Raw genomic sequence first — 23,475 nt, 5'->3', positions numbered from 1 at the left:
ATCTAAACATATTTAGAAAATTATCTTGTTCTCTAAAACATCATTTTTGTCTGGTAAGGAATTCGGTGAAGAACGATTTTAGCACGGATCCTCTACTATTACTATTATTTTAACCTGAAAAATATTATAATAATGTTATACTATGCTGCTATGTTATATACAGATATAGTATTTATTAAATTTAGTATTTTCATAAGATAATACTGATACGATACTAATAAGTATATTGCTTTATGGCAGCAATAGTATTTTTATAGTGGTAATTATAATTAATAACTACGTTTATTCGCCAGTGTGGTATCAGGCATTGTCGGAAGTGCTGTACTCACATCGCATTTTAAGGTGATGTTGATTAACTGTAAGTACATATTAATCAAATTATTTATTAACGCTATTTACAACGATTAATATATTACATATTCAATATTAAATCTTGTATTATTTATTATTATATCCTCATTATAAATGTATTGGACCTCATAACAAAAAAAAAAACTGAGTTTGATTTATGTCAAAACCATAAAAAAATACGTCACAAGTGTCCGATAGCAGAAAATTATTTAATATGAAATCGAAAGATAACCCCAACGAATTACCGGTTAATTTATCTAAAAATCAGATATCGGTGAGTTTTTCATCTAATGTATAAATTATATATATATATATATATATATATATATATATATATCAATTACCTATAATCATGTTATTCATATGAAGAGTATTTGAATACTGTAGTTGTATTTTACAGAAGGGTATATATTCATCCTTTTCAATATGTTAAAATATACCTATATAAAACAAATACGAAATATAAGGGGCATACAAAAATCACTGTGTTGAGACAATTAAGACAAATTCAACAAAATATATAAGACAATGATTTTTACTACAATTATATTTTTTTAATGAAACATGGCCTTGTAATAATCATGATAAACGAAATTTCCTTTACACTTTTATTAAAAAGAAATTTATTAAAGTCGCTTACTCTTACCATATTATTAAACAAAAAAAGGCTGAAATAAATTTCAGATTTAAACAAAAATACTGATCTTTTCGGAACATAACAGCTATATAAATAAATTAGATATATATTGTATGTATTAAAAGAAATGATACCGTTTGAAAAGATCCCTAAGTTTGAAGTTACGTAAGTAATTTTAACGATTTTAAGTAATTTGCAATTTAACACTGATTTTATTTCCCTAATTGTAAGACTGAGTAATACATACATACTAGACATGACTAATACATACGACACATTGGAAGAATATAGTCAGTACTTTACACAAACGGAGGAAATTAAAATCTATACACAATAAAATCTTGGTCTTTTAACGCAAATTTAGTTAATAAGGAAATGGCAGGAAGGGGTGGGAATAGGAAAAGGGCAACCAGCTCTCTCACTCATCGCCCAAAAAGCAGCCATTAAAGACTGCTTCACTCCGATGTTCTGTGAGAGGGTGGTACTTCCCCGGTCGAGCCAGCCTATGTTCGAGCTGTAGTGACTGACCACAGCTAGGCTCTACCACCAATAGAAAGTTCACGAACAAGTTAATAAATGAGGAACGGTTATTCTATATCAGAAATGGGTTAAAAGATTTCTTGTAATTTTTACCAATAACAAAACTAATGCCATGAAGCGATGCTGGCACCAGTTGTTCGTTAGTGTTCATATAGACATTAATAATAGAACCGCCTTTAACGTTACACGTAAACTAGTACTATTCACGTCATTATTAGAAACAGATGCACGTGGCATGAGGATACAAAATCTTACTCACTTTTGTAATTGTTTTGTCAACGTATTAGCTATGAAAAGCTCGTTAGTAATGTTAGAAAAACTCATTATAATTTGTTAATAGGGCCCCTGATAAGGGACCCCGCTTAATTCTTTACTTTGTTTATATTTTATTTTGTCTTTATCTGTTTACGAAATACGTTATAATATAAAGCAGTCGTCTAAATTTTAAATATATAAAATGTTTTTGATAAAAATAGGAGATTATTTTTATACATTTAATGTGGATGTTATTTTTTTTTTAATAATATTGCTTGTTACTTATTTTAACAGACGTATTTCTACACGAGTCCTAAGCTAGTATGTTATGTTTTATGAAATCAGCATTATTCATCAATACCGGCTCACATGACTAACCTTAGCGACGAGCACCTCTTGTAACTAAAAGTGACTATGTTTTATCAAGCATTCGTCCCATTTATTTTATATTTCCAAACAACATTTATCATTTTTAATCGTGTCGCTCTTTGTGATGGTCGTACGTGAATTTATTATAAAAATAATCTTCGTCTTCACTGACAAATTACAACTAGAACCTTGTAACCGTGTTTCAGAGAATGAAGTCAAAACAGTTGAATTCTAAAAGAAGTGACGACTTCACACCCCCTGATGGAGGCTGGGGTTGGATGATAGTTGTAGCAGCTGGGTTGTCTAATGTAAGTTTATTTTTTTATTATATTTATTAACTTAACATAAACGTCATGTATTTATAAACATGCCGATGTAACAAAACGCTTCGACTCACTTTTCATACAATACATGTTTGTATTGGATGAAAAGTATGTGTTTTTCAAACTACGTAAACTAAACATTTTCAATTACTGCGATCATAAAAGTATATTATATGGAGGTTGTGAAATAAATGAAACAATTTCAGAAAAGATCATTTAAAAATTATAAGCTTTTAATTATAATTATTTTTAGTATTATAAATATTTAATAATTTAAAAACTGAATATGTAATATATTGAAGTTTATATAAAGTTATATTGCAAATTGTTTATTATATTGTATAGTATAGTAATAATTTTCTCTTGACTTATTGGAACCAGCCTTGAATTCATAAAATGGATTTGTAAGGAGTTAGGACATCAATATTATTAATTTATAACTGTAGATATAAAATGCATTCATAAGTAACGTGTATAATCCGTTATCAACGTTATCAATTATTATCTACTTAGTGAACTAATAAAATCAATAAAAGTGTTAGTTTGTACGTTTAGAAACTAAATGAGTCTGAGATGATTTAATTAAACTGTGCAATTTTTTATTTTATGCATTGTGTTCTCTAGCTTATATTAAACGATTGGAATTTATTTAAAAAAAAAACGGCAATGGAGTCATTGTTTCAAAATCAGGAAGAAATATAATGTTATCTTTGTTTTCGAGTTCATTTCGTTTCAGGTTAATTTGACACGACATTATCACGTCTAATGTTTAAGAGATAAAAATTAAAGTCAAGGATCACGCCGTGCTTACAATTTCGATGTTTTATTGTTGCCGTATAATTATTTTTTATCTGTATTATAAATTAGGTCGAGAACAATAAAAATAATGTTGTTATGTACTTATTTTAAATAGTCTTATTTTGGACTTCTAGTATCTAAGGTATTCAATTAATTAGAATTTTGTTGGCAGGTCTGTGTCTAGGGTAAACAACAAATATGATTATAGTAAACAGTATTCTGGACTGTAACTATAACAATCCTTACTAATGAAATCAATATATTTTTATAATCACTTGAATAAAACCTTATTAATATATGTTATTGACAGATTTTTAGTATTGTACCTCATTTAAGACCAATATTCCTATCAATACAAGACAACAATAAATGTAATGTATCATTTAATTTAATATAACTAGGGCTGATATTAATATGCGTTTTGCACTTTTTAGCTAGCAGCGCTGCCAACCTTACAGCAGTTCGGTCTGCTCTTTCGAGACAAGTTTGCGAGGTTGGCAATCACCAGTTCGGAGACTACTACGATCATCAACATGCACTCCGCCCTCAACTCATGCGTCGGTGCGTGACGCGATGGCATGGTAACTTTGAGACCATACCCCAAAGATATCTATACTGTCTCAAGGATATGTAGGCTATTAAATAAATTAGATTATAATAAGTTTAAAACATATTAATATAAATAATTTGAATGCTAGCAATCACCTCATTTCGAAGGTAACGTCACCCATTCGTTCGGCACTAGTTGTATTTCTTATATTGCATAGTGTATCTATCTACGTTCAATATAATAAAGCTGATAACTAGCTAGTTATTGTTCTAATTACGTATCTCGTAAATAATTTGGTCACCTTTTATACTAAATTATATCCAATTCTGCCATTTAACTCAGGATCTTGAAAATATAAACAATTTACAATGTTAAATAAATTTGTTGAATTGTTTTATAAATATGAATGTTTTTAAGAAATTTTTGGTATAACATAGTCTAGTAACTTATGAGGAAAGTACTTTACCTTCACGTACATGTGACAAAGACGTTTCCTTTATAATTAAATGTGTTATAGCAAAACATACCTATGTGTTATAAAGAATGAATCACCAATCAAAACGACTCTCCCCTTCTGAATGACTCCTTTTAAAAACAAATAAAAGTACACAGCATGTAAATATTATAATAATGTAACAATTTTAAATAAATTTATTATTTATTTTTCCAGGTTTAGCGAATGGACCGGTATTCAAAACTTTTAGTTACCGCCAAGTTTCTTTGACGGGGGCCATAGTGGTCTTTATATCATTGCTTTGTACTACATTCTCTTACAATTTCATGACGTATTTAATATCTATATCGATTCTGTACGGTAAGTGAAAATAAATACACAGTACACTTTAGTATTTGCAAAATATGTCAAATAATCAACTATTTTTCACTACTATTTCAGGAGCTGGTTATGGCATCAGTAGTTCCGCCAATGCTCTAGCTTTAAATACTTACTGGAAGGAAAGACGCCGGCTAGCAACTGGTCTTTCTTGGACCGCTACTGGTCTGGGGCCTATTCTATGGCCTCATATCATTACAGCGTTATTTGCTATGTTTGGTGAGACAGGAACAATGTTGCTTCTATGTGGATTCTCATTACACTCCATTGCGTGTGCGCTTCTCCTACAACCAGTAGAATGGCATACAAAACAAAGAGATCCAAAAGATAAAGATGCTGAAATGTTATTAAAAACAGAACACAAATCAAATACGGTTGATGATAATAAAAAAGACGAAAGTGGGTATTTCAGCCAGGTCTCTAAAATTAAGAATTTAAGCCTATTTTCAAGCCAATATCTTTATAATGAAGATGATCCCGTGACTCCAGGTTACGAAATAACAGACCCTGGTGTGCCTATGATGTTACGGGCAAATGACGGTTATTACAGTCAATCTAGGCAGTCAAAAAGTAAGATCTCGTCTAGAGATGGATCAGCAAAAAATTCCACATTAAATTCAAAAAAGACGTCCATGTCGAATTTACTAGAAGATCGATCTAGGAAATCTTCTACTTTGTATTTAAACGAGTCAAAGAAAAACTCATCGGCAAATTTGGGAGCTTTAGCACAGGAGAGAGACACAAAACAAAGTAACAAACCCAAACGAAAAACTTCAATAACTATTAATACTCAAATTCTCGAGTCAGAAGTAGAAGACTGCCCGACACTCAAGGCTCCCCAAGATTTAAAGCCCGATGAAAAAGTTGTGGTTGAAAATATAGATCCAGAAAAAGCTAAGATCATTGCTGACAGAGCTGAAAAACACTTTGTGGGGACTAGAAGCATAAAATCTTTTAAAATGGACGGACAGTATGGAGAACAGTATAATAAAGACAATCACAGTAACATATCATTTAAAAACCCAGAAGAGAATGAGGAACGCAAATATTTAAAAGACAACCACAGTAATCAATCATATCGCACTCGAAATAGGCGGAAATCGAATAACTTTAATTACGAAAGTGAAGTTCTGAAACAAGCCTCTTTAAAATTAGAAGAATATTTAAAAGAAAATGAAGATACTAAGCCAGCAGATAAATATAAAATACTTGTGACTGCTCCAGTAGCTACTGACACTTTTGATGATAAAAAAGACGATAAGAAAAAATATGAAGAAGAAGAAGAAGAAGAGGAAGTACCAGTTTCCTTTTGTGAAAAAGTAGCACTATTTTTTGATTTAGATCTCCTCAAAGATTTTACTTTCATAAATCTAATGTTAGGTGTGACCTTGGCAAGTTTTAATGAACTTAACTTTTCAATCTTAACTCCGTTTATTTTGGGTGATTTCGGATTGAGCAAACCTCAAGTTGCATTTTTCATGTCATTGTTAGCGGGTGTTGACATAACTGTGAGGTTTTGTGTGCCATTCGTGGCCGGGAAGATTGGATGGGATAATAATACATTCTTTCTCGTTGGGGTACTTTCTATGGCGATGGGGAGAGTTGGTCAGTTGATAAATAATCTGACTATAAATATGTTGAATTAAGTCACAATATAATAAATGTAAAATTTATTATTGCAGTATTGGCATATTGGCAGGATTATACGGTAATCATCCTAGTGGCTTTTATCATAGGCTTTGGTAAAGGTCTTCGGACGGTCTTCATGGCGCTAGTCATTCCTACTCATGTTCCTTTACATAAACTGCCAGGGGCTTCTGGTTTACAGCTGATGACAGCTGGAATAGTGTACCTCGCATTAGGACCAGTAGTCGGTATGATTGTTTTTTTGGAATTGTATGCTTCATATTATTCTATCAGCAAAAACTATATTACTTATCCTTTACTTTCAGGTTGGATCAAAGACAACGCATCTACAGCAGTCACACTTCACTGCCTAAACATATTTACGTATTTAACGGCCATTTCCTGGGGTCTAGAAAAATATTTCATAACAAAAAGATTGAAAAAAGAAGCTGAACTCACGAAAGTGTGACCTACAGTCGGTACTGAATTTACGGCGTTTTGAAATAGTCGAATAATTAATTTAAGTGAATAATGAACAAATAACCGAGCTCTACCCAATTATGTGAATTAATGTTGACAGAGTTCAAGCTGAGGTCGCTATACTGTCAGTAGCAATTTTATCTTTCATTGGCTATGTCGCGATAATGTTTTCTCCTTTTATACATTATTTTGTTTATTGTGTGTCGATAATGTTTAATAAAGTGTTTTTAGTTTTTGCAATGATGGTGGAAGTTTTTTATTAAGGAAAAATCCTAGTTTTCTTTGAAATTGCAGTCGATATTACTCAAAATATATTATTTCCATGAAATACAATTGGAATATTTGTTAAATATATCAAGCGCCTGCCGTAAACAAATGCTTAAATTCTCGTCTGTCGATTTAAAAATAAATGAATGAAACAATATAAGCTTTTATGATAGTAAAAAGTGAACATTGTGGTTATTTCAATTCCTGTAGTGTTTACCATTATAGGAGTATTTACTTCTCGTCCAAATACTTTAAAACCCTAAGTATCTATATATTTTTTTATGAAAACCTCTTCATCGAAAGATAATGAAGAATGTTAGGTAATTTATTTGGTCCGTACAATGTCTATTTCATAGGTCACCTCTATTTCATCTTTGCTCTTGATACATTATTTGCTCTTGATACATTACTATCAATACTTTTTTAATTATTCCGTGTTAGACCCCAATATAACATATTACGGTAACCTGTTTCTTGGGCCTTAATTGTTATGAAAAATCAAGTAGACACTTATTATGCTTTCGCTGAGAATTTGAATGTGTTTAGCATAGCACTTCGTATCAAGTAAAATGTTTATTTACTTTTTTGATTGCTTTCATCAATAACTATAAAAATGTCACAAGATAGTTATCGCGAGAACAAAATTCTAATATCACAAAAATATTAATAATATATAATAAAAAATATTAATAAATAATGTGTTATTTCCAATGGTATTCAAATCTTAGCGAATTATCAAAACTTCAAAGAAACGCATCTTATATTTTAAAGGTATTATAAGCATTCCTCTTTGTTTTTAATTTTTCCACGAATATCTTTCTTAGATAAGAGTTGAAAACAAACAAAATTGAGGTTTTCATTAGTATTTCCGAATGTAAATGCACATAAGATGGTTCTCAAGTTATCGGACACTTTATATGAAGATTTCATTATAGCTGCTCGCATTTATTAAGTGAAGTAAAACAAATAAAAATATTTTGTAACATTATAAATATGAAGTAAATTAAGAGGAACGGCATTTAACAATAAGTCGATTATAAAATACCTACAGACGCGCGCTCTCTCTCAATTCGTAGCTAAATAATCTGTTATTAGCAGACATTGAGTAAATATCTTTAGGGAACACGTTATTTGATAACAGCTACATTTCATTCGGTGCGATAATATACATATGTCAGTGCTGTTCCTTTTGTGCTTACATACGGCACTGAATTAGGCAATTCAACGTCAATTCACGGCTCAATATTTGTTTAGTTGATTTAGTGGTGTGGTCAGTGTATCAGTGAAAGTGGATTAAACAGATCTTCATGAGATGTGACAAATTTCACGCTTAAATCGAGTTTTGAGACGATGTCTCCGTCTATGAACAAAGTGCCCCCTGAAGGGGGCTATGGATGGGTTGTCACTTTCGCCTATGCCTTGAACAATGTAAGGAATTTCTAATGCTAGTTTTAAAAATTACTCAACGCCTTAATTTGACAATCTTTGTTGATTGAGGTCACGTGTCGTCACAACTTCTGGCCTTTAATGTCTATTCATATAGAAAATAAAATTGGTCTTACTTAGTTTCTTAATGTTATATGCTATGAAGTAAATTATATTTTACATCAAACGGAAAAACGCGTCTATGTGTATTTTACTCCATACAACACTTAATAAATTTAGTATTATTATCAAAATTTCATCATAATTTTTAAAAGTGTAATATTTATTTATTTAATGTAATTAACCCAGAATGATACGCCAAACAAACGTAGGCTTATTACGATTTATATGTATATGTACCTTACTCTTCATTGGGGTCATTGATTGTCGAGCCAAACATCATCGTTAATTTAAATCCATAGATTAAATCGATTACAACCAAAGAATAACTAAATTATGACTATTAATATAGATACACATAAAATCTTAAATTCTCGTCTTAACTTCATTTTAAGCATTAACTGTTTGTTTACTTAAAATAAAAAATTAAATACATTAAATGCCACTAAAGGAAGAGGTTTTATGCTAGTATCTTAAGTTTTGTAAGGGATTCCTTAATATAAGACATCATTGGATACGTACATATCTGCAATAGTATTAAATCTGTTAAATATTATTTAACAAGATAGCATACAAGAGTTTAAAGCTATAAAATTAATGTGTTATTAAAATGAAAAACGACTCTACAAGTTTGACATACGAATTTATTCATTATTAAACAAATAATATACGAAATGTATTTTGTTTCAGGTAGTTGTTCTCCCTTTAATTGCCGGTTTTGGTTTAATTTTTCAAGAAGCGTTTGACGAGACAGGTTTGTCTGCAACACAAGGGACTCTAGTCATTATACTAAACCATGGTTTCGGAATGCTGCTGTCATTCTTCGGCGGCCCTGTTCTTCGACGTTTTGGATACAGAAAAGTGGCAGTCGTCGGTGCTTTATTGATTACATCCGGGCTTATTCTGACCTCTATTGCCAGCAACTTCTGGATATTCATATTTTCTTACAGCATAATAAACTGTATGTACTTTATTGATTATTGATAAACATTTTTAGCTTATTGCGTAATTTTATATATATTTTTCCATTCTGTTACAGCAATGGGAGTTGCAGCAGTCATGGCAGCCTTTTCTTTAGCAATAAATTCATTCTTTAAAGAGAAAAGAGGTCGTGCAATTGGTGTTGGCATGTCCATTACAGGTCTAGGAGCAATATATATGCCGCTTCTTATGAGTTTGCTTATGAATACCTACGGCTGGAGGTACGCTGTACTTATTTTAGGAGGTATTTGCCTGCATTCATTATTAGGAGCGTGTTTACTTAGACCGGCAAAATGGTACTTAAAAGACCCACCTCAAGATGAAGCAATGGTACCTTTAAACGTCGAAGTTGATTCAAATCACGTTGATCAGATCAGCACTGAACCATTAAGTTTTTCAGGTAAGTGTTCTGATAGATACATTAAAAAAAACTTAAACAACTTTAAAGCATATCACAAATATTTTTTGTTGTCTCGTAATGTTTTACAGATGCGGAATTATCAAGACATTTAGAAGAAAATCTAAAAAATGGTATGGCAAAAAGTGCTTCAATCAGATCTTTATCAACTACAAACGGTCCTCATACAAGAAACGCTGTATCTCATCCAGATATAAGAAAAGTAGATTCAGATCCGCCTCTAGCTGCTTCTAGATATAAATGGTGGGAATCTCAAGAAATTAATTTGAGTAGCTCTATTAATATATTTAAAGAAATCGATCAGCCCCGAAAAAAAGAGATCGATTTTAATGAGTATATAATGGAAAAAGAGGGTATAAAAAAGACTATGGTCCAAAGATTTGTCGATTTCTTTGACCTTACACTCCTTAGAGATCCTATATTCGTCAATATACTTCTTGGTTTGTCGATCGCCTCTTGTGTGGAGACAAATTTTTCTCTGTTATTGCCTATTATCATGAAAGATATGTTGAAATTCGATACTTCCGATATTGCGAAAATAATGGCAGTAGTTGGATTCTCAGATACAGTATTCAGACTGGTCTCCCCGTTTATAGGTGAATGGTGCAATAAACCTCCAAGGGTTATGTATTTGGTTAGCTTGCTCATAATCGTCTTTACAAGAACAAGTAAGTGATAATATTATATAGTTAATTATCTTAGCGTTCAACATTTTAGTTTTGTAAGTGGCAATACTATTTATGCTACCTACAATACATATTGAATTTTCATTATATTTAAATCCCCAAAGATTATTTTGTTTCCAGTCTATAAATGATGTGTCAATATTAATAACTTTTCAAAAATATAAACCAATTGATCTGTTAGTACCTTAATTAAAGTACATATATAATTGCAGAGTTGAATGTTTAATATGAAAATCTAAAACCTGGATATTTTTAATTTTTTGCTCTTATAACAATGTGAATCACATATAAACACTTTGTGATTAAAACATTAAAATCGTTTGTATGTAATCACAAGCAATTAAAGTTTACAAGTAAACATTTACAAACACATTAATTGAAGTATGAGTGTCTTGAAACATAAAATTCACAAATAAGATTCCTGATAGAATTGATTGTTCATAGCGTTTATTTCATTTCATTTTCCCTTTCATGATATTCAACGTTATATAAGTGCGAAACAGCAGCTAAGATTACAAGATCCACATTGTTTTTGATAAGATAACAATTATTACAAATTTACGACTAAAAACGGTTACAAAATTTTATAGCAAAGCTATCAGTAACCTATTTACTAATATAACTTAATTACACATATTAATACCAATCAAACACACAAACATATATTCATATTATTGTTATTATTTCAGTAATGTTATTCACGACATCTTTTAGCGGTATGTTACTCGTTGCTCTGGCTATGGGAGTGACCAAAGGCGTCAGAACCGTGTATATGAATATTATAATACCAAGTTACGTGCCTTTAGAAAGACTGCCTTTCGCTTCCGGCATTCAGATGTTCATCAATGGAGTTATAATCATCACTATCGGATCACTTCTGGGTGTGTATGCTTCCTATATAGTTATATGAGGATGAAAAGATGAATTACCATTAAATGGAAATGTTGAAAGATTTTTTTATATACAACAAATAAGAGTTGCTAATATCTTATAATAGTTAAATATGGAAATGACCACAAATATTACGCAATATAATTTATCAATTGACGAAAAGCAACACATTGATAGTAAAATGCATTCGAGGCATGTATGTCTAACTTTGAATATCCCGTTACTAAGCAGTTCTTATCAGTCCTTCTTATCATACAAATGAATAAAAATATCAAGTTAATTAAACTGATAAAAATTATTATCACTTACTAAAATCCCCAAGAGATATAAAGTGTCATTTTAGAAAGGACAAAATATTGTTATTAAATAATGATAACATCCGCAACCCTATTTGAGGTATCTTTACGTAAAATCTATCACTATTGAACTGTTACTATTAAATTTGGCCACTAGGAAGTACACTCCTAGTTTTTACTTATTTTCTTAAATGTACTCGCTTTAATGTTTCAGGTCGGATACGCGACTTGTCAGGATCCTACAGAATACCAATTACAGTTTTGAACATCGTGACGATGCTTACGGTAGTTTTGTGGAGCGCCGAGTTCTTGTACTCCAAGCTGAAGAATAAAACTAACGAGCAATCTTCTTAACACATTTATTAAAGATATATATTTATGAATGTTCCTACTTGCGAAAGCAAACATCACTTATGTCTTATAAGGTTTTTGTGTTCATACCTTAAGTTGTACATATAGTAAATATTAAATTATACGACTTATGAACTAAGTATTTACAAATGTTTATTTACAAAATCCTATCTTTAGTATAAGAATTTTTAATGGCTAATTACATTTTGGATACCAAACAGTAATAACCTTCAAATGTCACAAAATGAAAAAAATTAAATAGCCTAAAAATAGCCTAATTTGGTGTACAAAAATAAAATTAATACAAAATGGATAAATTTTAAAAGAATACATCCTTACGTGCTTTAAATTTTGCACACACATTAAAGAAGAGTTTACAATTTTACTAAAAATTATCATCAGTCTGTTCTTGATATTGTGTCACCCCTACTATCACATTATTTCACTTAAGACGTCTAAGTATCTTTCGTAGTTATGGGAATCTGAAACAAAGAATAAGATTAGAATATTCTTCCAAAATAAATCATAGTAATAAAAAAAATAATCTTCAAATGAATGTGTTCTACAATAAATTGTTTACGTATTCGTTGAGATCGTTAAAATCTTCGAATACTTTAATTAATCTTCTAAAGCCGTAAAAAACTACATACAAGTTTATTTTTAAATTAACAATATTTTATACTGCTAAATTTGGATCTTGATGGATAATAATAATTTATTAATAGAAATCTCATACCAGATCAGATTCATCTTCTACCGAAGTATTTCCTTCCTCCCTTTCATTTCCTAAATTGTTGACTGTAACAGAAGACATAGTTAATAATTACGTATATAAAAATAAACAGCACAATCTTGAAATAGTTATTAACTTACTTCTTCGGTGCCAGCCGCTGGAATAACCGTATGGTGAGTCAAGTTTTTCTAAGTCGATGGCATCAGATGTAAAACCATATAAAGGTCTGTTAAAGAATCTAGGTGACTTGAATGGTAAATCATCTGTATCTATGGTATCATCTGTATGTTTTTCGTCATATATTTTGTCTAGATTCGATTCTTTTGTTACGTTTTCTCTCCATGGTTTCGACGTCACAACATACACTTTTTCGTTAGTGAGAGGAGATATTGATGTCTGTATTTTCTCCCATGGCGCAGCAGTGGTTGTGCTTGTTGTACTTCTAAAATTTGATGACACTGTGTAAATATTAAAACCTTTTTTGAGTCCAATCTCATCGTTTTTGGCACTATGGTGAACATTTTTATTCTTTTCTAATGTATTGTAATCATTACGATTAATTGCGAATATGTTAGTTTTATTATCAGTTACAGCATGTTGTATACTACTTGAACCCTCGTGATCAAATAGATCGTAATTGTCGCCATTCATGTCCGTTACGTAACCAGTTACAGGATTTATCGTTGTAAAGTACTCATCGGGTATCTGTTTTGCATATTTTTCATTAGATCGTGATCTCTGTGAACTTCCATACAGATTGGAATATTCTTGCTCCGTCCAATCGTCTATAGTACGTTGAAGCTTTATTATATCAAATGGTGGCTCTTTGACATCATACATATCATTACTTTTAGCTTTATTATATTGCTCCGTACCAGTTGACACAGATTCTTCTGTCACTGTATTAAGGTTAGTATAACCTTCTGTTGCAACAGTTTCGAAATAGTTCTCAGTGTTATCATGAATTTTTCTAGCTTGATATTCTTTTTCAGTATTTAACACCCATTTTTGTTGATGAGGTAACATATTCTCATTTTTATCGTGCCTTTTGTCAGTGGTATAGGGTACAATAATTTGAATAATTTTAGGTCTACCTACATTTTCCTGAGCAACAATAGACGAGGATGATTCCTTATCAAGCGAATGTTTCTGTTCATCCCAGGAAGAAGTTACCGTGGGTAGTTCAGGTGAAGCTGTTGTTGGATGCTCATCATAAATTTCATAATCTGCTCCTTTCTCTGTAGTTGACGTCGTAAATCCAAAGTTTTTGTAATTTTTGTGTGGTGCACTCGGTTTTAAATATAACAAAGGTGAATCTATATACTGAAGATTACTTTCAGTACGATATTTGTCCACGTCTTCATCTTTGACTCCCCGTAAATCAGCGAAACTAGCTTTATGGTTGTATGGAAAGTCGGGTGGTTGTATAATTTCCAGTGGAATACCGGCATCATATAAATCGTTGTTAAGATCAGGACCAATACTTTCAAAACTAGCTTCTTGTTTTGATTTTGATATATGTGTGTGATCTTCGGAAGCTTGAGGGGATATATCACGAACTTCATCTATAACATAACTATTTTCTATATTTCTGTAGCCTTTACTGTTGTTTATTTTTTTTAAGGCGTCTATGTCTATTACAGGGGATTGAATAATTGTTGTTGGATATTCTAAATGAGTATATTCTGCAATGGGAACACTTTTATCGATGTTTAAATTATTTGAAATGAGATTATCTTGTATGACATTATATGGATATTTTATAGGAAGTGGCCGGAATGGGCGAGCATTAAATATTGGGGGAAGTGGTGACACGCTCAAATTGGGTAATGCTACCGGCTGCAATGTGTGAATATTCCTTCCTCTATTTAAACTAAATGGCGCTGGATTTGCTAAGGCTAATGAAACATTTGAAATATTAGATTTAGTTGTATCATTGGAATGAACTTCAGTATTAACTTTTATAGATTCGGCAGCGGATACTGGAATATCTAGAGCATAAGAATTAACGATTGGTTCGCCATAAGAGTTTCTGAATCCGGTGGGGTTTGAAACTTTTGGTAATTGTTGTTCTAAAGACAGATCCAACTGTCGTATGTTATTTATATGTTTCTGATTAGGTACATTTTTATTGAAAAATTCTGGTTTGTATCCCAAGGCAATTGGGTAATGAGTTGTGGTAGAAAATTTATTCTCATGAACGATAGATGTAGATATATATGAAGAAGAAATAGGTTTATAAGTTGACCCAAGTGTATAAGTTGAACTGGGTAAATAGGATGAAGACGGAAAATTAGAAACACTTGGTAGATCATAAAGAGAACTACTAGGTATAGGATATGGGGTGTTTAAAGGATTTTCGTTTATAACGGGAACGATATGGGTCGGACTTGGTGGTCCGTAAGTGGAACTCGGTGTTTTGAAATATTTATTATGGGACACAGGTGGTTGACCATATATGGCATGAGGAGTACCTGTGGGATTAAAGTTAAGATTTTGGGACTGAAAGGGTTGAGGGACACTATTAACCGTATTCAAATCAGAAATAGTTGATAAATGCGGCGATCCGTAAGAAGGATTAATATTTTGACGTTCTTTTTCAGAATCTAAACCATATCTTATTACAGGTAACCATGGCACAGCATTACAGGGATTGCAGTCCTTTTTTAATGGAGCTACATTTATTGGTGACTCTGAATCAGAAACTTGTTGGGATGAGAAGAGCCATCCTGATAGTTTTTGGAATATGGTAGGCGATGGAGTCGTTGTAAAAGGTTGTGGAGGAGGAACAAAGTTAAAATTATACTGCTTATAAAAAGGAGCTGGGAAATTGAATTTGGCTGGAGCAATCGTTGGCGGTGGTAACGATGGTGGAGGAGGTTGGTTCAAATAACCCAGATCATTATTGTGACGTTGTAATCTTCCAACTCCTCCGTGAAATGGTACTGGCGCTATCGGCGGCAGCGGTGGTGGCGGTGGTCGCAATACATCGCCGAAATTTGATGCAGCATTTCCATTATTATAATTGTGTCCATTAGTTGGTTCACATTTACATGAAGGTAGTAATGCTATGAGGAGAACCGTAAGTATCTGAAAAGAAACGAGATTACTATCACTTGGTTTGCAAGGAATAAAAGATGTGTTTTTAAATATATATTAAACTAGCTTCCGCCCGCCGCTTCGCCCGCGTGGTGTGTTGGTAAAAAGCAGCCTATAGCAAAAATAACAAAATCGAAGTATAAATAAAATTAGTTCTTGTACAGTTGTTTTACAGATGTTCTGAAAATTATAAAAACTTTGTATTTAACAAACTTTTTATTTTACCGTACGTCTGTTAGTTATTGGTCTCGGTTTCGAACAACTACACGGGCAAATCGTCATGGACAGTTTGTTGTTGTTTAATTATTTTTTTTTAATTTCTTAACTTTCAGTTAAATCCTCCTGCTGTAGACAAATCAATTTTTTTGAGTTTCGGAATGCGACATTAAATCCTCCAACGATGTATTCTGTGCTCCAACGCAAACACGCGCATTGTTTTGATATATATAATTAACCTTGAACTTTGTGTAGCGCTAATAAAGTGCAATTGTCTCTGACGTTAGGAACATACCGACATTGTTTAAATAACAATGAGTGCTTGTAATTTAATATGAACTTTATACAATAGCAATGAAGTTCAAATTTTCTTTACGTTTTAGTTAGAAAACGTTTGTATTTGTTGTAGTAGCTTGTATTTGTAGTTGTTTGCATAAAAGAAAAGGGCTGTTTTTAGGGTTTTTCCAGCAATTATTCGAATTTTCCTCGCTGTAAAACCATCCTTGAACCTTAACGAACATTAAAAAAAAGAATTGGCCAAATTGGTCCAGGCGTTGTTGAGTGATGCGCTTACCAACACATTTTGTGATTCATTTTTATACATATAGATCAAAGATCAATGTCATAAAAAACTTAAATTAACAAACATGTCAAGAGATTTTATTCATTTTATATTTAATTTTATTAAGTTTGAGTTTCTATGATAATAGACCAATCAGAAAATGCTGTCTTTTAAGCTATTTATTTTTCAATTACAAAAAATATATTAGTCTCTATACCCAATTTAATCTAACATGAAACTGGACGTCTGGTTCACACAATGTTTCACGGTAAAATTTTCATTTGAAATTTTCCAAGATATATAAAAGATAACCAATTATTAAGAATGATCGTTATAATAGCTGTTATTTTGTAATTAGTTAGAAAATTGTGAAGCAAACATTATTGCTATTGTACTGGATTCACACGAACTAGAATTCTTTGCACTTTTCTCTTTTCGCATTGAACTTAAATCATGTAGAGAATCATTGCTTAATTATTACATGAATAATTAATATTTTTCAGTGGTACATTACTGTAATTTCAGTTAAAAAAAATTGTTAATTAATTTTTAAACTATAATAATCACAAAATCCAAAATCTTAATATATTACTTCACTAATACTTCCACTGTACAAATAAAGGCAATATTATTTTGTTAGTATGTATTTAAAGAGAAATAGCTTTCAATGCATTTAATATGTGGATCGCATCTTTCAAATAAATGATTCGTTCCTCGTAACTTGAACATATTGCGAAACATCTAATACATTATTGAAATGCCTTTAAATCTACTCAATAAACAATGCATCACACGAAATATTACACAATTTTTAACGTACTGCATATAAATTTGTTATTAAACTGCGAAAGTAGAGTTCAGTCATTATCATTTTACGTTTCTCTTATGTAGCAGTAACAAAACTTTATTTACAGTCTGGTAATGCATTGGCTGCGGTGACCACTTAACATCAGAACGCTCGCAAGCATTTTTGTCACCGACGAGGTATAAAAATTTACTATATGAATAAAATATTCAAGGTTTTTCCATTTTTGAGAGATATTGTAACATCTATTTAATGGACGTATTTAAATTCACCTATTATTTTAATTTAAACTATGCATTTAAACTTCCGTATATAATTCTCAGGTGTCGTTGAAACACCAATTGCAAATGAAAATTCTGTATCTATTTAACGAAAGGGAATGTGATTCACTACCTTATTTTTTTTTAAATATATAGCATGTGTGCATAATAAAGCAACACGTTTAAGAAACAATTTAATTATAAAATAAACTTTGACTATGACAGTATCGTTGTTGGTATACATGTACTGACTATCTACTTATCTCTTCAGGTCGACATTACCCATGTGTGCGTGTCACTAACACAGACATGTTCGTAATTTTTATTTATTTGATTGAGTACACCTGTAATGCACAATTCCTAAACTTTTAAAATCCTTTTTCCACGTTCAAACTGTAATTGTCTCAGATTTTATGATCAACGGGATCTTGACATTTTAATACGTACATTTTATTGAAGTAAGGAAATAAAATGTTTGCGCCTCAAACATTCACCAGCGCTAACGCCCAATTAACATTCTTATCGAACAACAACTGTGTTTATTAGAAATTCTATTAAATTTGTTGAAATAAAGCTCACAAATTGTTTTCTATTTGATAAAACAATTCACTAAAAAATACACTAAATAAATTTTAATTAAATTAATTTTATTCGACGATTTTTTAAACTTTGTATATACATTTATGCCATTATATAAGTTAGTTATAACATTAATTTCACATTTGAAAATCTTTCACACAGTAGATGGAGGACCAAGTTATTCTAACGAAATGCTAAATTAATAACTACAGCCAGAACAATTTTTTGAGTGTTATATTTTCAAATAAGGTCGACGCTATCAGCTCTTTAAACAGAGATTTAGTCACGCTAAGCTGTTAACACTACGATACGCCACTACTTAAAGCCTACAAATAACAAAGGATGTCACAGCACACATTTTTCTCTAAATAGACATGAACAGATATATTCTTAGATCCCACATATTTTATAAACCAATATTAAATAAAAAATAAGGTCTTTGTACTGACGGTTTAATGTCAAACTAATTCTTACGTTTAATATTTATTAGACGAGTAGTAATTTTCATCAATTTTATTTGCTTTTTCCTGTATGACTTATGATTTATGACATACAAGTTTTTGCCCGCGATTTTGTCCCTGTGGGCTTAACAATTGGACTCGGAAAAAATTTATACAGCGTGTTAAAATTAATAAGTTTTAACCAACCGGCTGACACAAGTAGTTTGTGTCACGTAACTATCTACTACAAGTCACAACACAACTATTATACAGTGATCTAACGATGAATTGTAGCCTATGTCTTATTTTGATACTTAAGTTACATTGCTGTAAAGTTTTATCAAAATCCGCTAAGTATTTTTTGCGTCAAACAACAACAAACACCTGCACATCCATGGTCATAAACATTCGCATCGGTAATGTTAGTATTAACATAGCATTTTTATAATACAATATTACGAATAAATAGCGAACTAAATATCAATGCCGCCATAAAACCTTACATACAAAATAATTTTTCCAAAATAATAACGAATCTTGTGAACGAACCTGAAAATAATATGGAAATGAAAATAAAGTTCTTTAAAATATTAGAGAGGACGCACTGAGATCTTTTAAATATAAAAAAAAAACAAACAAGGCACATTTAGCTATAAAAACCAAACAGCCCGGAATAAATGATACTACGAAACAGTTATCTTTTAAGATAATAATTTTGGAAGCTTACATTTAAAATGGCTATTAAAGGTTACCCGAATATTACCTACCTTCTGAGAATACAAATTTTTATGTTTGAGTAAATATTTTTATTGGAATTCATCATTCAAATCTTTAACTTTTAATTTTTGGTTTTTTAGGTGAATAAAAGATATTTTGACCAATAATTTATAACTTTAAATTACCAAAGAAAACGTACATCTTACGTTTATGATTAATGTATCGGTCAAAAACGATTTAATTCTTACTAGTATAGTTATAATTTTATGATAATTAAATCTGAAAATAGGAATCATATTTAAAAGATATATATATTTTTTATATACATCAAAATATAACTATAAAATATATTAATTTTAACAATTTAAAATTTAAATCCGATGAAAGAAATGTTAATATGCAAATTATTAATTATTGTTAAAACAAGATGTTTAACTTGAAGATGCATAAAAGCTTTAGTTACATTTACCTTAACAATTTGATAATTGTGACAGAAAACAGATAATTTAAAAGCATTTTTGACATGGTTTCTAGGACATAAAAAACTAAATGCCAGAAGTGATGAAACGAATGGCCATATTACATTTAATGGGGTGTCATTAGTCGCGTGTAAGAATCTTAGACGACCGAAGGGTGAAAGGTTCATTCTTATAATAGTCTCATCATAGTTACAAGATATAAAATGGAAAGCAGATATAAAAGCAACATTAAAGGAATTATTACGGAACTTGAAAAATTACCAATGGATTTTGCTAAGACATTTTGCATAAGAATCTTAACTAACACTTTATTAATATGGAAACATCTTCATACTACACCCAAATATAAAAGTACATTAATTTAATCATTTAAAATTTGAGAATACAGATTTATTATTAAAAGTAATATGACTTACATTTCTATTGATATATTTTAATATCTTATTCTGTATATAAATATAATCGTGTCGATTGTCTTACACTATTATTTATAGTTAAAAAATTTAATTATTCTTTGGCTAATTAGAACGATAAATGCACTAAATGGAAAAGTATATTGAGAGACTTATTCATCTCAATGATCGCGGTAACGTTTACTATACATAGGTAATATCACGATTGCTTGATATTTATCGTACTCTGCACTAATAATTACAAACTACACAATTATATGTGTTTAATTAAAAAATAGAGTTCAAAAAAATCTTTTATAAACAAAAAAACTCGTATAATCTTTGACCACGTTTATTTATTATCGAAATATTTTAAGTTTTCGTGCTTGATAATTATTTTTTCAGTCAATTAAGAATCCCTGTCTGTTTCCAAATAGAGTTAGAATAACGATAAGATAGATGAAAGCATATTAGAGTTATTTAAAGACGGAATTCTCGTGATCTATGATCTTCGAAAAGCAAACAATAATCCCGTGAGATGGCTTGGTGCCTCAGTGACTGTGAGAAAAAGCTTTCACAGACTTCAACATTCTCATATAAAACAATTGTTTAAAACAAAGCAGTTTTTAACGAACGATATTGTTTTGTAGTCGTGACGATGGCAATGATCGACACACGATTTGCGGACGCTCCATTGATTTCATTGACCGTTTTTGGATTTATACTCTGATTTCACTTTTATTACTCCAAAATTGTAAAACAAAGATATCGTTGTCCCAAATTTGTCATGAATAATTTTTTTATGGGCATCGAATAAAAAACAATAGTGTTATAAAAAAAACTGCCACGGTTGTGATCTAGAGAAGAAATTCCGTCGTAATATTTCCCGGACGATAAAATCTTTAGCCTACTTGGTCCGAAATTGAAAGTGATCACGCAAGCGGCAATCCTCTTTTGTTTATATTCTGTCTATTAACACTTTACTTTAATATTCTTATTGATTTAATTACATAGCTTGAACATATATATAAATACTAAATATATTCAATTATCTCTTTTAAATACACGACATAATTAAAGACAAACTTGCGGATGTGGATTGCTTGTCGTTACAAAATGTACGCCAATTCCGTACATACATTACATAATAATGATAACTTGGCACGCATCTGTAAATGATAACTTCATATTTCGAACAACTTCGGTTTCATTAGCCGTCTACAAAACGAGTCTAATGTTTAAACTGAATATGAATCTAGGTTTGTTCTGATTTCATTTTGACATTCGTTATTTGGTATTTTTTTCTATCAAATATAGAATATAATACACACAACACAGTAAAATACGACGCTTGCTGTAAACAAATACTTGTAAAATTTCACCCATCAGTGTCAAAATACAATCATTTGAATTTCGTTCAGGAAATGTCAAATCATCGCAGACTTTCGTTATTATGTAAAATCCATTACATCCGTTGTATAAAACTTGGGCCTGTTAGGCCAAATGTAATTTAAAAAAAAAGTGTACCCACATCTTGGGACTAGTTCGCTTACAATGAATTCGCATAGTCACACTAAATATGAAGTTATCCGTTTCTCATTCAATAGCCTACTTGAATAATGTAATGTGCGAAGATTTATGAATGAAAAAGAATAGAATGGAAACGCTTCGTAAGTAGTTTGACTTATGGGAAGCATACAGCACTAAGTTGATAAGTTTAACAGAAGGTATCTTCTAAGTGATGTACTTTATTTGTCGTATAACTGTCACTTCTTATGATAATTTTCCCGTGATTGTGTTGCGTAAGTTCATTTATATTAACAAAAAGCGTTGACGATCTTCTTCCATAAAATAAAATGTTCTTCCGCATCAAGGACCATTAGAAATATTTCTATAAAATTAAAGATTGTTAGAACAAGGGACAAAAAATATTAATAGCCTCTAAATAATATCGGACCTCTTCTTCATATAAAAAATATAGATTCACGCCATAAACAAAAAACATGCAACAAAAACAAATTAACTTAGCTCTCATAAAATTTAATTGACTAAGATTACTTTAAAATTTCTCTAATATGCCCATTACATATTTCTTTACTGAATTTTAGTCACGAAATAATTTAATATTAGAAAAAAATAGACACATTTAAAGACAACAGTATTTTGTTATTTAATTTGAGTTCTTTCTTAACATTTTTAACTATTAAGCATTATTTTTCTGTCGGATGTAAAGAGAAAAATGTAAAAAATTAATTATTAAAACACACACTGCAGTTGAACATAAGAGAAAAGTAAAATTAAAAAGGTTATATCTATTTTAAAAACTTTAAAATAAATGTATCTTTTAAATTTCTAGAAAATTTTTCTTTTAACGATTCTTGTGTCTGGGTTTAATGTTAATTGTCGAAAAAATTCTCACACTAACGTAGCAATGAACTTTCGTTTAAATTATACACAATTCTTATTTCAACGTCTTTTCATTGCAAAAAATAAAATAATTTTGAGAAGATTTTATAGACAATTTTCTTTTAATATCAGATTTCTAACTTTTTAGTACTTTTCCTTATTTTTTATTTGCAACAAATGTATTTATATATCTTTACTATTTCTTATAAAATTTCTTATTACTCGTCATATTCAAATAAAATTTGAGAGGAACAATTTTTAAGACGTAACTTTATCAAAAAGGTGCCTTAAAGGGCGACGTTGGTAAACACACAAAGATAACATATAGTTTATAGTTGAAAAAAAGCTTACCGGCACGACCTCCATTGCCTTATCTGATGATAAGAATCACCGTATATGACAGTACATCACTCAAAAAAATCGGGATAACATTACATAGCACAAAACTCACTGGATTGTCACTCACTACACGAGTTTCTGTATACAAGTTGGGAAGGTGTATGCTAGTAAAGCACAATGTTCCCACGCGAGAGAAATGCTCTGACAATGGGCTGCGCGTGAGTCGAAAGGTGGGCAAAAAGTGAATGAGCT

General features: G+C 30.7%; 2 protein-coding genes across 2 annotated transcripts; one reads left to right on the top strand and one right to left on the bottom strand.

Moving 5' to 3' along the window:
- Positions 1-515: 515 nt before the first annotated feature.
- LOC116766389 (uncharacterized) lies at positions 516-12,338 on the top strand. Its single transcript, XM_061522897.1, has 13 exons — positions 516-625; positions 2,359-2,460; positions 3,708-3,834; positions 4,494-4,637; positions 4,719-6,260; positions 6,338-6,529; positions 6,608-6,747; positions 8,340-8,456; positions 9,264-9,534; positions 9,613-9,954; positions 10,044-10,640; positions 11,348-11,539; positions 12,060-12,338. The coding sequence occupies exons 1-13, from the start codon at positions 566-568 to the stop codon at positions 12,197-12,199; spliced, it is 3,966 nt and encodes a 1,321-aa protein (XP_061378881.1). The 5' UTR covers positions 516-565; the 3' UTR covers positions 12,200-12,338.
- Positions 12,191-23,475, bottom strand: LOC116766246 (uncharacterized). Its single transcript, XM_032656039.2, has 4 exons — positions 23,236-23,475; positions 13,070-16,019; positions 12,933-12,994; positions 12,191-12,678 (listed from the first exon to the last, which is right to left on the bottom strand). Exons 1-4 carry the CDS (start codon positions 23,248-23,250, stop codon positions 12,652-12,654), a joined length of 3,054 nt encoding a protein of 1,017 aa, XP_032511930.2. The 5' UTR covers positions 23,251-23,475; the 3' UTR covers positions 12,191-12,651.

The sequence above is a fragment of the Danaus plexippus genome, chromosome 15, assembly GCF_018135715.1.
Source record: "Danaus plexippus chromosome 15, MEX_DaPlex, whole genome shotgun sequence".
Taxonomy (NCBI): Eukaryota; Metazoa; Arthropoda; class Insecta; order Lepidoptera; family Nymphalidae; genus Danaus; species Danaus plexippus.
The sequence above is the reverse complement of the archived record's forward strand: the minus strand, read 5'-3'. Positions and strand labels throughout refer to the sequence as shown.

What these genes read in the sequence shown, in the direction of transcription:
- LOC116766389 (XM_061522897.1), top strand. Translation starts at nt 566, where the DNA reads ATGAAATCGAAAGATAACCCCAACGAATTACCGGTTAATTTATCTAAA. An exon ending in TAGCAGCTGGGTTGTCTAAT is followed by an intron (nt 2,461 to 3,707) that starts GTAAGTTTATTT and finishes TGCACTTTTTAG; the next exon opens with CTAGCAGCGCTGCCAACCTT. An exon ending in CACTATCGGATCACTTCTGG is followed by an intron (nt 11,540 to 12,059) that starts GTGTGTATGCTT and finishes TTAATGTTTCAG; the next exon opens with GTCGGATACGCGACTTGTCA.
- LOC116766246 (XM_032656039.2), bottom strand. An exon ending in CAGCGGCTGGCACCGAAGAA is followed by an intron (nt 12,995 to 13,069) that starts GTAAGTTAATAA and finishes CTTCTGTTACAG; the next exon opens with TCAACAATTTAGGAAATGAA. An exon ending in TAGAAGATGAATCTGATCTG is followed by an intron (nt 12,679 to 12,932) that starts GTATGAGATTTC and finishes TCTTTGTTTCAG; the next exon opens with ATTCCCATAACTACGAAAGA.